Source organism: Aythya marila, assembly GCF_965140915.1.
Source record: "Aythya marila genome assembly, chromosome: 13".
Lineage (NCBI taxonomy): Eukaryota > Metazoa > Chordata > Aves > Anseriformes > Anatidae > Aythya > Aythya marila.
The window spans coordinates 6516430-6530391 of NC_139054.1; the positions used below are offsets into that span (position 1 = coordinate 6516430).

General features: G+C 46.2%; 1 protein-coding gene across 2 annotated transcripts in view; it reads left to right on the top strand.

Moving 5' to 3' along the window:
* MCF2 (MCF.2 cell line derived transforming sequence) overlaps positions 1 to 13962 on the top strand; it is a 58134-nt gene that overhangs the window by 6094 nt on the left and 38078 nt on the right. For both annotated transcript variants that reach the window (XM_082770878.1, XM_082770877.1), the window contains exons 2-4: positions 5739 to 5807; positions 6368 to 6482; positions 10999 to 11089. In XM_082770878.1, the coding sequence (XP_082627004.1) occupies positions 5739 to 5807; positions 6368 to 6482; positions 10999 to 11089 (275 nt within the window). The remainder of the gene's footprint in view (positions 1 to 5738; positions 5808 to 6367; positions 6483 to 10998; positions 11090 to 13962) is intronic.

Below are 13962 nucleotides of genomic sequence, written 5' to 3' on the forward strand. Positions count from 1 at the left end.
CACAGCAGCAGAAACTGCTGTACTTCCAGCTACGTGACTAGAGGTGGATTTGGGCCATGTGGCTCCCCCGTTACAGTAACGGTGCCTCGACTGCGCACCGCTCGCCCCCAGCAGCTTCCCTGGAAGTCCTCGTGCAAGAGCATATGTGTGTCAGGGCAGGTCACGAGAGCAGCTGGATGTGTTCTGGTGCTTACAAAGCTGCGTGCTGTCAGAATTGACTAGGGGTTACCTATATAGCTAATGCAAAGTATCTTTGATTACTTGCAAACGCAGAAGAGGACCGCAGCAGTTCTCACACTTTGCTGAGTCCGGTCATTAAGTTCCTTTTGCAACTGAATTTCTGGGCTGCGGAGAGAAGGAAGTTTGATGCAGGCTCTGCTTTATTGCAGGGCGTTCAGCACATGGGGAAGAGTTCCCGCAGGTCTCAACCTGTGGTCAGGCGGTTACCCCGGGTGTAAAGGTGTAGTTCCGCCATCCAGCTGTTACGCTGCACGTGCTCTGCAGCTCTGAGGTCTTTGGTGGAACTGAGTGGAAACGTGTCTTGCTAGCGGGCTCCTCTGCTCTTTTGCCCTGTGAATTTTGGAGGCCCCTTGGTGTGTGACCCACAAGCCCTGTGGGCCCGCTTGCCGCAGACCTGGTTATGGAGAACGGTGCCTTGGCCTCAGGTCCCAGGGGAGGAGCCACAAACGTTTGGTGGAATTCACATCTGACCCCAAGAGCTTTGGTTTTCTGATGTACCCAGAAGCTGGTCCCATGAAACACTCGCCTGTTGATGCCGGTTTTTGTATGGACACGAACTCCTACATCAGCCAGCAGGATGGGGGCTGCAGCCTTTCCATTCCTGTCGCCAGCCACGCTTGTGACCCTTTGGCAGTGCCGAGTCTTGGTAGTGTGTGGCCACAGCCTGCCTGCTCCTGTCTGCAAACAAAGAACTGGAGCAGGGGGAGACACGATTTACTCCCAGCTACCGAAGAATTTCATCTCAAAACCAGGAAGGAGCCTCGGGACCTTGGCTGTCAGTCCTCTGCTCAGACCTGGTCCTGCAAATAAGCCTTTTGTAAATACAATGGGCCTTGTGTTCCGAGGAGTACAATGTCCTATTCTTCAGAATATGTTCTTTAACAGAGACATTGTGCTAAACAGCACGAGCAGAACCACCAGCTTTATGCTGGCTGGCCTGTGGCCAGGAGCCCTGGCTGCCGGGTGTGTTAGGTTCAGCCTCGTGCAGGTGCTGCTCCTCGGGGGGGGACGGTGGCAGTCGGGATCCTTCTCCAGGTGTAAGCTGGCTGGGGAAGCTGCCGGGAGAACTCCTCGTGCAAGCGTCTTGTTCACTGTAGGGAAGTTTGCAAGCAGGATAAAGAGGTATTCTTTTTTTTTTCCTAATAACTCCCTCTACCTTGCTTTCTGGACGTGATGTGCTGGTGGAGAGAACGGTGATGGTTCTTGTCGTGTGTTGGATTGGATTCAAGATCTTTTCAAATTACTCCGTGAGAAAGCCGAGAGCGGCTCAGCAGCTTGCTGCTGGGGCGATGGAGACTCGGGTTTCCTGCAGCAAAGGGAGGCTCTGTCCACTGCTGTGGCATGGATTTTTTCCGTTCTTCCTGGTGGGGCTCTTAGCTTTTGCAGGGGATGATATTTCAAGCGAAACTTCTGCTTATCCAGAGTGAGTGCCCTGAGCGATGGGCTGCAGGCTTGCTCCTTTTGGGTGCTTCTTTATAGGAGTGGGGTAAAACAATCCGGACTGAGTTAGAGGGACAAATTGCAGGCTGGTGCTTTGGTCTTTCTGCCTGGATGTAGGACTGTGTTTCAGTTCTTTCCCCAGTGAATATTTAATTTTGCAAAGAGGAAAAAAATTCAACAGGAAAAGCTGAAAGGGTGTTCATTGCACTGCACTGATTAATACTTGGGGTAAAATTTGAAGCCGGTGGGGTGTCCTTTGGCAGTTGCAGGCTGATGGCCCCAGTTAACCTAGAGAGTCACCACGAGGCGTGGACATAGGTTACAAATGTGCTCATTTACAGGCTCCCTTGACACCAAATAACCGCTTCTTCTTTGGATCCAGGCATCCAAATGGACAAAAAGCAGAGAACAAGCAGATCATGGAGAAGCTCAATGTGATCCTTTACGCTTTTTTTGGTGTGGTTCGGTTTTGTTTCCTAGGCTACGGCAGCAACCCTCAAATGAAGAGCTATTATTCTTCATTCACAACAAAGCCGTCTCCAAGTGTATTTTATAGTTGCAAACAGTATTTGGCTGGTGTTGTAAAATGTAAGGCACTATTACATCAACTTGGCAGATGTGTTGCACAGCTGCTGTTAGCAGATGCAGTGAGCCTGCAAAGTTTAGAATAGAAAAGAAAACAAGTTGCCAGAGAGCAAAGCACTTCAGAGTTTAATTGAGTCTCTTGGCTGCTGTGTTTTGTGAGTGAACTTGGACTCAGACGATAGCCACCCTCTCTCTGAACCTCACTGCAGACTTCTACTATATGCAAGCATGCCTCTGTGCTCAAATCACCTAGAAAGGGAAGACCTCTAAGAATAAGCATTAGCCTTACACCTGCAGTCTGTGTGCTGGCTGTGAGGTGCTGTGCTATGGAGAGGATCCAGCAAAATATCCTGGTCAGCATAAACCAAGTGATAGGGACAGGATAGAGCCAGCAGGTTCCCTGCATAGCCCACATGAGTTTTCCTCCAAAGGGCAGAGAGCTCTGCATTTCCCCCTTGTCCTGCTTGGCTTCACCCATCCTCTGAAACTCCGTGTCATGGTGACAGTCTGCTCTGCAGAGTAGGACCTTTCAGTTATGTGCCTCTGAACGTAGTAGTTACAGCAGCGTTTTATAAACACCCACCTTAGAGCCTATATAAAAAAATGTTATTACACTGTTATGGCCATTTATCACCCAGGAGCTGTTTGTTTTCAGTAAGACCCTAAAAGCTGAGGTCACACCAGCTGTGCAGGTGTAGTTTGTGAAGTGCTCTGGGGTGCAGTAATGCGAGGGGTTCAGGCATGATTTGGTAACGGCCCTGCTCTGTCCTGCACTAACTGGTGGCCACAAAGCCTCTTTTTGAGAGAAACAAGTGGACTTGTATGAAACCTTGACATCTTCCACCTCGTGTGGGCTGGCTGAGCTGTTCATAGCCAGTGCTAGGCAGTACCCTGTGGTCTTGTCCATACTGTCCCAAGAGGGTCTGTCAATTAAGAAATCAGCAGTTTGCTAACGAACATCAACTGAAGCCTTGTTTGAGAGGCAGATATCTTTGTTGCCCTTTGTTGCCTTTCACCGCTCTTTTTCCAGGGATGAATATTTGATGACAAAGGTCGCTCTTTTGTATAGGATGGTAACATCCAATTGATGTGTTGTAGGCACAGCAACATGCTTGCGAACCCGATGCCAGCGCTTGCTTTTCCTTCATGTTTGTCCAGGAAGCTGGATTTGATGACAAATGCAGACCAAGCACAGGGATGAATTGGCCCAGGAGAGGTTCCAGTGAGAATACAATCGGCCTGCTGTGCTCTGACCTTACCAAAGGGCAGTGCTCTTGCTCCTCTGGCCTGCGTTGAAGCCTCGTGCCCGCAGGAGATGGGGAGGGTTTGTCAGGGAAATGCTCCCCGAGCCTTCGCTGCCTGAAGCAAAGTTCTCCCGCCCAGTTCTTCCTCAAATGGGTTATTTTGGGTGCTCAACTTGAGACTGCCCGGAAGGACCTGATTTCTCTGAAGGTGCTGAGTGCCCCCTTCCAAAAATGTGGTCCCTTGAAAAGCAAGGAACTCAGATTTGTGAGGATGCTGTAGGAATCTGGGTCTCCACCTCCATGCTGAAGTCAAGAACGAAGCCTTCTGTGGACAAAGAATGTTTGGGAGCAAAATCCTTGCTGGAAACCCCGATGCTCAAAGTGGTCACTCCTGAGCATGGTACAGCCCCTGTCCTATGGTGCTTTGCACGTCAAAACCAAAAATGGTCCGTGCATTAACCTCCTTTTTTCAACCTGTTTACTGGACACCTATTAATAAGCCGGCATTTCCCTTCCATATCACTACAGAACAGCAGACAAAAGTGGCATTATTGTAAACTTCGAACTGTCTTTGGTTTTACTGTTGTGCATGCGAGTCATACGAGGGCATTATATTACCAGCAAAACTTTGCCCGGCTTCCCCATGGCTGCATCTTCAGGAAAGCAAACATGAGGTCTGGGCCGCAGGGGTGAGCTGGCTTTAGGGAAAGGCTTTACTGAGCTGGAAACGTCCACGTTGCTGCTGAACAGCCCCACTCCTCCTTGATGTTGTGAAGACAAATGTGTGTGCACAGCCTTGGGGCTTTTGTCTTCTGTTTTCAAAGACTGAAATGTTTATTATTATATATTCCATGTGTTGGAGCTTAACTTATTCATGTGATTTTTATCAGTTAGAAAGTTTTGACATGGAAAACAAATTAACAAATAGAGAAGAAAGTGATCACCCCTGTTTGTCCTCCAGTTAGGTGAGGCAGTTATTTAAGGGAGAGCTATTTGAAGTATCCTTGCGGAACAAACTTCTTCCTTACCAGTTCTGAGGCCTGTTAAAATCAAGAAAGTTGCTGCGAATGCCAGCCCTTAATGAACAAAAATAATATTTTTATCTACAAGAGAAGAAATAACAATGCACACGTAAAAGGAGAGCAGCAGGTGGCTGGCGTGGATGGCAGAAGGCAGAGTACTGTGCACTCAGGGCTGTCATGGTGTGGCTAACAAAACACTTGAAAAATCCTTAGATAAAGTACAAGTGACCAGAAGGCTTTTGGGAAAAAGTAAAATAGAATAAATATTGATTATGGTGAAGTGTTCTGAAGAATTGTCCTGTCTGATTTAGAACAGCCAACAGATTGCTCCCTAGGACTGACTCCGTAAAACAATCAGTGTTTAAAATGTAATTATCAGAAAGCAAAATGACCTTAATCTGTATAGATGTGTTTCAAAACATCTATTTGCAGGAACAAGGATGTTTAATTTTTAGCTATCTTTCCATTTATAGATAATCTAGAATGATGTCCACCAGCTATAGGCTCCCATTGTGTTCAGTGAGTCTGCTTTATGTTTGCTTTTCCCAGTGAAAGGTAAAATTATATATATTGTTCTGATGTGCATCATTGCCACTGAAATGGTAACAGCGTGCTAAATATGGTATTAAAACAACCCCTCCCATTATTTAATTAAAAAGAAATCTAATTGCGAGCATAAGAACAACAGCCTTTCCTTTCCAGTGTGTGTGGCCCCAAGCCAGCTGAAAACAGCCGGGCTGATTTCAGAAGCTTATTTACTCAGAATTAAAGACAATATGAAACCCCAAATTTGCTCACAGTGCAGCAGTCCTGGCTGTTGCTGTTCCCAGCAGAAACCTCAGCCCATTATACTGCCAAGGCTGGAAAGCACTGAAGGAGTTTGCAAAATGGGGGCAAAATTTCTAACTGCAAAACATAAAAGTTATATTAGAAATACACTGGTGAGGGGAGAAGACTCCCGCTCCCCAGGAGTTCTCCCTGAGTACACCTGATAGAACACATTTACTAATGACTTAGGGCATTTGCCCTGTTAGCTCTCCGGTGTTGCTATTGATTCTATATGTTCTTTGTTACTAGCTTTCACAGATAGTTCAGGGAAGGTGCGCTGGGTTTGAGTCCCGCCTTTGAGTTGACACATTGCTAAATGTGTTTGCTTTGGAGTTTTGCTTCCTTTTTGACTGCTGCTTTATTTATTTATTTTTTCCAGAAACTGCAATACCCATCTGTGCAAAGGACATCAGTGATGATTTGATGAAACAGTTTGCTTTCCTTTCTGGTGTGTACGATGAACTTTTCCATGTTCTCTCTCTATGTGGTAATTAAATACTCCAGATGAACCGTTTGGCAAAATGATACTCCATACGGGATGTTATCCATCAAGTAGTCTCCATTGCCACTAGAAATGTTGTTAATAAAACATTGGGGTGGTTTGAAAGAGCATATTAAATTTCTCTCTCAAGACATGCTGTAAAATATTCTTACCTTCAAAACACTCAACGCATTAACAATCATTTTGCAATGAAATGTGTAAGTTCAAGAATAGATTGTTTGGATTTTCCTTGGGACTTCTTTTCTTTCTCATGTAAAGTATGCTCAGTAAATAGAGGAAATATCTGCTACTTGGTAGTTTTGCTTCTGCCACCTGTGTATGTGTGTTGTGCTTGAAATCAGTGCCAGAATCTGACCTATTTTGGCTTTTCTGGTGGTATAAAAAGCCTCTGTAAAAAGGACAGGCTAATGGGTTTGGGGTGGTTTTTGACCTGAATTATGCACCTGGTTGTTGGTGCTGCCCTCCTAGAAAACACATCCAAGGAAGCGTTCTTGTCTTCATTCCAGGTGGCCGAGGGAAGGATAAGGCTTGGATTATCACCTTCCCCGACAACTCTCGGTTCAACGATGTGCCCGAGGAGACTGTAACTAAAGTCTTAACGTACCTCACGTCAGTCCCAAGGTATGTGGCTCCCTTCCAGCTCTCACCTGTGATGCGCAGTGTCGGTCTGACCAGGGTCGGGCATGGGATCTTCAGTGCAACACCACACGTGAGGGCAAGGGATGTCTTCAGCTCCCAGAGCAAGGGAAAAAACAAGCAATTAATTGCAAGTTCTTGAAGTGTCCAAGTGTGATATTTAATGTGTCGGTATCTGCAGAGTCAAAATGGACATCATCCCTATTACTTGTCAGCCTGCATGTATCATAAATTCAGTTTATTAAGTTTCTAATTAGCAGCAAGCTTTCCCTAAGCTTTGACATGTGTCATCACTTAAATACGCCAGGTCTCTGCAGAGTAATATTTTGACGTCTACAAATAGAGAGTCATTACTGTGGAAAAAGAGAAATGTAACCAGAGGAAGAGAATAATTACAGGAACAAAACCATTTGGGGTCCCAATTATACACGATCGCTCAGCAGCGTGCTGCAGCTCCATTATGCTCCTGTATCTCAGGGTTAAGCAGCTGGCAATCTGTCTGTACCACATGCAGGGCTGTGTACTTAGATTAATGGCCCTCCCATTTCTTGCTGCTGAGACTGGTGACTCAGTTACCTGGCATGTGTAATTTCATTGAATAATGCCTGTTTTGGCAAATTTATTCTTTCAGGGAGAGCAGGTTAACAGCAGCTAGATGGGAGCTTTCCATCAGCAGCTGCTTTGGAAGAAGCACTATGTTTTGCCACCTCTGCAGGAATAAAAAGGGCCCCCAGTTCCTCCATCCTCTCTTTTGACCAACTGTGAAATTCTGTAGGCTCCTGGGTCAAGCTCGTGGCTTGCGTGCACGTGGTGGTGGGCACAGGCCAGAGGGGGCTCTCCCCTCCACACACTTTGGCAGCAGCTCACCTTCTTGCTGTGCAGGTTGCCCATGTCCATGTGTGCGTGCTTCTCAGCTCTGCTTGGTTTCTTCAGGGCTTTTTATTCCATGTGACTGTAAACAGCCCAGCATTAGCATGATTAGCAGTCTTGCTGTCCCTGTAATAGGTCAAACTCAATCAAGAAACTAATGAGAGCTGCAAGCTTGCTGGTGATTCAAACATGCTCAGCATGTTATTTGCAAAACCACTTTAATCATGCTTCTGTGGTCTTCCTACCACCATAGCAGCCTGCTCCGATGCCCGACCGTCTGAACAATATGTGCATTTTAACACTTTGGAGTCTGAAAAGTGGTGGTGTCAGGGAGCAAAGAGAAGTGTCATGGCAGTGATGCTGAAAGGGCTACAAGGCACGTGTCAGCTCTGCTACCCTGGGTACATGTCCCTCAGCAGCATCACAGCATGGCACTGGGGCTCAGGTTTTGGGCCAGAAGTTCCCTAAAGAAGAGAGATAATTGATGTGCATGTCAGAGTCAGCTGTAGATGCACTGACACCTCCCTGCTGCATACCTATGGACAGGCATACGTTTATCAAAACCACACACAAGCTGCCTTTCCTATGCAATCAGTAGCAAGGACTGTGAGTTGTCCTGCTGAAACTGGTTTGAGGGAATCACATGGAATGCTAGGCCTATAGTGTTATGGGGACCTGAATTTCACAAAGTACTTTTTTCCTGGAGACGACTGTAGGTAAAGCAGATGGCTGCTGTAAGCTATTCACTCAGCAAGGTGAGCACGTTAATGATAGAGCCGGGAGGAAGCTGAGTCTTGTAGGCAAGCTAATTTTAATTTGGGATTCCTGAGAACCATACTGCAGGACGGGGTTGTGTGGAAGAGCTGCACAGAAAAATAAGTAGGGTGTCCCCATATTCAGCGACCCGTGCACCCCAGTTAAAATCCTCATGATGGGCTGTGTGTTGCGGGGCTGCCCACTGGCACTCAGGTGGGCTTTGTTGAATAGCACTGCAGGGTGGCATGCTGGAAGGAGAAGTGCAGGAGAGTGGCAGATCCTGATCTTTGCAGAAAGGAGACCCTGACGGGGATCTCAACTCTACAGTTTTTTAGGTATTTAGACAAACTTTGCCTATTTCACATCATCACATTGGACTAAAGTGATTTACAGCCCTGGCTGGTGACACTAAGTAGTGAAACAGCGATAATTCAGAGTGCTGGGGAATACTCTGATCTCACCAGCAGCCTCCCGGCCCTGTGAAAAAGCTCACAGCTGCAGAGTCAGGGATCCGATTTCAAGTCCTCCTGCAAAACATCACAGGTCTTTATTTTTAGTCTGGTGAGTCCTGCAACATGTACAAAATTAGGGGTAAGGAAAAAAGTGACAAGAAGCACCTGGAGAGAACTAAGTCTTGATCCAGTGATCAGTCTCCATCTTTCTGCTGCCGGATGCAAATGAACTTGCCCCTTGCAAGCAATTGTGAGAACACATTGATTTATTTTTATTGTCAGTCTGAAAGGTACATTGCGGGACTGGAAATCTGATAAACCTACAAGGCCTAATTACAAGTAGTCATAGACTAGGTCCACTTCCCCAAACATAAATTAAAAACTTCCCATAGTAGATTTCAAGGGTTTTGTACAGCTTGGAACTTTCTTTTTTTGTGACTGTAATGGAACCAATAAAAGTAAATTTACTTGCTGAGAGGCTACTCTCTGAATGTAACCTTGTCCTGAGTAAATAACGTACTTAGGCATACTCTTACAAACTGACAATGCATTACGATATGGCTGCTTTCTCTAAATTGCTTGGGTTCTGGGTTTTTCTTTGGGATTTATTATAATGACAGCAGTGTATAAATGCTGTATTTTTCTCAATTGCAGCCTGTTGTGTAATAACATGGGGAGTTGGGAACTTAATTCTCCTTGGACAGAGACCTGCCTTGTAAAGTTTTAGGGTATGTTGAAAAAACAACCAGTTTTATCCTCATTATCAAAATGATCCTCATATAAAAAGATCATTTTGACCCCCTCCCAGCACCACTGTTGTTAAATTCTTGGTGGGGGTTTGCTGGCAAGTCACAGAGCTGACATAAATGTGCAGAGTCTTCTAATGCTGCCGAGACTATTTTGACTAAAAAAGGCTTTGGCTGAAAAGTTGTGCCCAATTCCAGATGACAATGCATAAATTCACCTCAGACTTTATTATATTCAGAAGTTTTGTTTATGACCCATGTGTAAAACAGATTTCATTTTCTTTGCTCTTTTCTGGTATGCCTCAATGACAATACATAAATAGGCATGAAACCTTTGCTCTTTGAGTATGGCATTACAGATCCATAAGGTATATTTGTAGGACAGGTTGGGAGCTGGATGCCTCTTTGTATTTCATCTAATTGCTGTTGTGGGCCAAAAAGGATTTTTTTCATTGTTGCTGTCAGCACCACAGCTAATTTTTTTCAAATGTATTTGTAAAAGGTGTGGCTAGAGTAGTAAGATGTGCACTGAATGAATACTCCTGCACTGGCTTTAAGTGTCTTTTCTCTGCATTGGAGTTGCCAAGTATTGTCTGCCATGTGATACTTGTGAGTAATCCCTCGTGTTTGCACTTGCCAAACTCCAGGGCTGCTGAAGCCAGTGCTTATGGCAGGCTGCTTGCATGGGGTCGTGCCCGGTGCCAGCAGCCAGCACAGCTCTCAGGATGAGCACAGGTACTGGAGCTTCTCTGTGGCACTGAGGTGCTCCAGTGGGGTGGCACGGGACACAGCTATCCTGTTTCAGCATCTGCCAAATAAATATTGTAAATATGGCCTAAGCATCCTGTAAATACACTCCCATCAGAGGGCTTGGTTACAAGGTGGTGTACCTTTACCTGCGTACAACACAACTCCGGTTTGCAGCTCTGGCTGTCCTTTGTGTGTCTGCTGTTGGAGTTGTAACCAGATAGCCTGATGAGGGCCTGTTTGAGTTAGAGGCAGGGTCTATTTGAGTTATTGACTCCTGTGCATTAGGTAACCTGACAGGATGCAGATCCCCTGGGCTGCTTGCTTACTTGATTAGCAAGACTGGGGATTTCAAATCGACTTGGAGAATTTGGGTGTCAAAAAGGGTGTCACGAAGCCTGCACTTGCAAAATGAACCAGGGCTCAGTGAGTGCCGGCGACACCCCAAAGGGCTGTTTGACCGTCAGCTCCCTGTCTCCATCCAGCCTGGCACAGCCCTTCCCTGGGGCTGCTGTCGCCTGTGCCGCCTTGTGCCAAAACAAACCAGCGGGCTTCGCTTGGTTGCTGTAACCCAGGCAGGTGGGTAGCAAGATCCCTCAGAGGGAGGAGCTCAGCAGTGAGGGCAGGGACGTGTAACCTGGGCTGATCACCTGGCACTGTCTCCTGTGGCTCCCACCGGAGTGCCAATAGTGTTGTCCGTGTCAGAGGTGATGCTTAGCCCTGGGCTTCCCAAATTTCTCGCTGGAGTCTGGTCTAGGAAATATTTTTGAATGGATTTGACAACTGCAGAAATGTCAAAACAGGCTTTGCTTTTTTTTTTTTTTTTTTTGGTTATTTGGGATGGGGGTGGAGGGGAGGAAGGGCAGGGAACAGCAGAGTCACATTCCCTCAAAATGTTATCTGGCTGCTTGGTGTTTTCTCATTTCATAGTCAACATGAGCCTGACACCAAATTTATCCTAATCCTGGATAGAAGATTGGACACATGGACATCTGTCAAAATGACTCTCCAAAAAATAGCAGTAAGTCCTCTTTAATGATAGTTTCTTCTAGTGTACTAAGTCATCGTTCCCATTACATATCACTTACATATCACAGAAAACATCAGGAATCAGGAACAATGATGCTCATGCTTTGTCTCTAGGTAGTATTCTGCTTTATGTCCCTCAAATTAATTCAGTCGTGGCTCTGTGCCTCATTTGAATGCGTAAATGGGCTGTTTGAGCATTAACTGATTCATTTGCTTGTTTTTGTACTTCCTCTTAGCGGTCCAAATGTGCTTTGTGCCATTTTGATGGGTGGAGAATTTGGCTTCATATATGTTCTTTCTAGACACTGTTTATTAGTGTGACTATATTTTACCTAATTGTCGGTGACTGAAAGTGTTAGATTCTTAAAACAGGCTTCACAATCATTTGTTTGTGGGCATGGGTGGAAAAAAAAAATCTGTCTTGAAATGTATGTATGCATTCATATTTTTAAATATCTTTTACAAGTGTTTATGTACTATCCATCATTACAGTCTGAGCATAACTCAAAAGTAAGGTTTTTACAGCTCAACAATGCATTGTGTCTTCAGAAAATACAGCGTGGTATTACAGTAGTGTATGCATGTGTAGGAAAGTCACTGTTATGGGTGCACAAATATATAGGAACTAACTGATAAATGCTTTTCCACCTGGACCATGCCATGTAGGTAAGTTGATGACAATTTTATGGGTGTATTGTTATTGCCTTTGTTTCTTCCTGTAACTATCGAGCAGTTACATGCATTGATCCATCTGACAGAGAATTAAGTCAACAATATGTGCTGAGAAAGAGGGCTCTTACCTGATTCTGCTTAGATCTAGTAAAGTGAGATCTCCTCCTAATTTAAGAATTTGGTATTGGTCCGGCTGAACTTGGCATTAAAGATATTTGAGCTTTAATGACATTTTGCCATAGACAATGCTCATAGGCATCTAGTGGAAGGAAGAGAGGATTACCCATTGCCTTTTTGCAGGGTGCATAAAATACTGCTGTCAATATTTGGGGCACTGATTTTTTTCCCATCAACTTTACAAAGTGAATTTCCACGTATGGTAACCATTAGAGAAACAGCAGCATTTGAAAAGGAATTCTTTAAAGGGATCATCAAAATTCAGTTCTGCTGCCAGTGCTTGAACCAGTGCTAGTACTAAGAGCTTCCTTTAAGGATGATGTAGGTGCTTTGCATAGTTTGGAAGTTTCAAATATGAAAAAATCCTGTCTGTCCTAATTTGTAGCTTCTACAGAAATGTCATTCCTTCTGTGTTTAATAAGAAAATATAATAATTGTGTGACCTTTGAGCACACACCCTGTTTGTGTGCCTGTGTCCACACAGGGAAGTGACTTTGTAGTATCAGGGCTGTCCGTGTAAATAATGTGGAGGAGCTCTGTACAAAGGGGAATGAGAAGCAGGAAATCTGTGCTTGCTAAATCTTGAAACTTGGGAATCTTGCCTTAAAACATAGAGGGTCCAGCCCTAGAAGGCTGTCCTTGTCTGCAGGAGGTCTTTTGCTAGACTTGCCTTTATAACACAAAAGTTTAGATCTTGATTTATTTCCAGTCATAAATCATAGCCCATCCTGCAATAGAAAAATATTTTTTTTCCTGATCTTTGTACAAATTTAGAATAGAGAAGTGCAAATGTGCTGCATTTGGAATACAGTGCCCTATTTTTTCAGTGTAAGAAAATGCAATTGCAGCTCTGCAGTCATGCATCTGATCCAGATTTTTCTTTTTTTTTTTTTTTTTTTTTTTTTTAGATCAGAACACAGATTTTTGTTTAACTCCTTGTGTATGTTGCTGTTCCCTCTCAGAGCTATGCTAACAACGTGGGCAAAACAGGCTCCTGCTTGTCCTGTTGGCTTTGGCAAGCGAGACCCCAGTGCCAGGGTCAAGCCTCGGCTTTTGCCATGGGCTTTTCCTTCGCACGCAAAATACAGAACAACTTTTGCATGCACATTTCAGATCACAGTAGGGGAAAAAAAAAAGGGGGGGAGGGAGAGGAAAAAAAAAAAAAAAAAAAAAAAGCGACTAGCTGTAGACTCAGTGCTCAGGCTCAGCCCTGGCAGAAAGGAGCCGGCCCCGCAGAGCGGCTGATTTTGGGCATTCCACCTTAAACCGAAGCCGGCGCTGGGGAGCGGAGCGGCGCGGAGCGGGGCTGCCAGCCGGGGGCTGCGGGAGCGCCGGGAGGGAGCCTCCGCAGCTCTGCCCGGGGCATCCCGCCCGCTGCAGCCGCTGCTCCGCCGCGGGCCCGGGGCCATGGCCGAGGCGAGCCCCGCACGGGGCGTGCGGAGAGCCCGCAGGACTGCGGTAAGGCTCCGCCCGGCGCTGCGCTGCGGCAAGGAAAAAGAGGGGAGCCGGGGACGGCCCCGCCGCAGGGCGGCTGGCTGGGGAGAGGGGAGCCTCCGCGGGAGCCTCCGGGGGAGCCTCGGGCTCCGGGCTGGGTGCCCCGCGATCCCGCAGGGCTGCCGCGGAGAGGGGTCTGCCCGCTCTGCAAAAGGAGCACTGCGCAGCCCGAGGCCCTCCCTGCTCGCACCGGCAGCTTTGGGGGTTAATTCTGCAGCCCGCTGCAATCGAGGCGGCTGAAGGCGGTGGGGTTTTCCTTCTGGCTCTCCGGGAGGGTAGAGCTCGGATGAGGTGTACCTGGCGTTTTGTTGTGTTGGTGTTTCCCGCGAGGGGCAGGAGAAAGGCATGGACTTGAGCATCCCTGGAAGGACCACCGGCGTCAATTTCTGTTGCTCGGGACCGAACTTACAGATGCTACTTTTTTCGTTAGGCCTATTGATTTCCAGCCTCACACGTAGCCCTGGGAACTGCAAAGAATATTCTCTGCAAAACAAATGCCTAAAATTAAGAAAAATCACATTG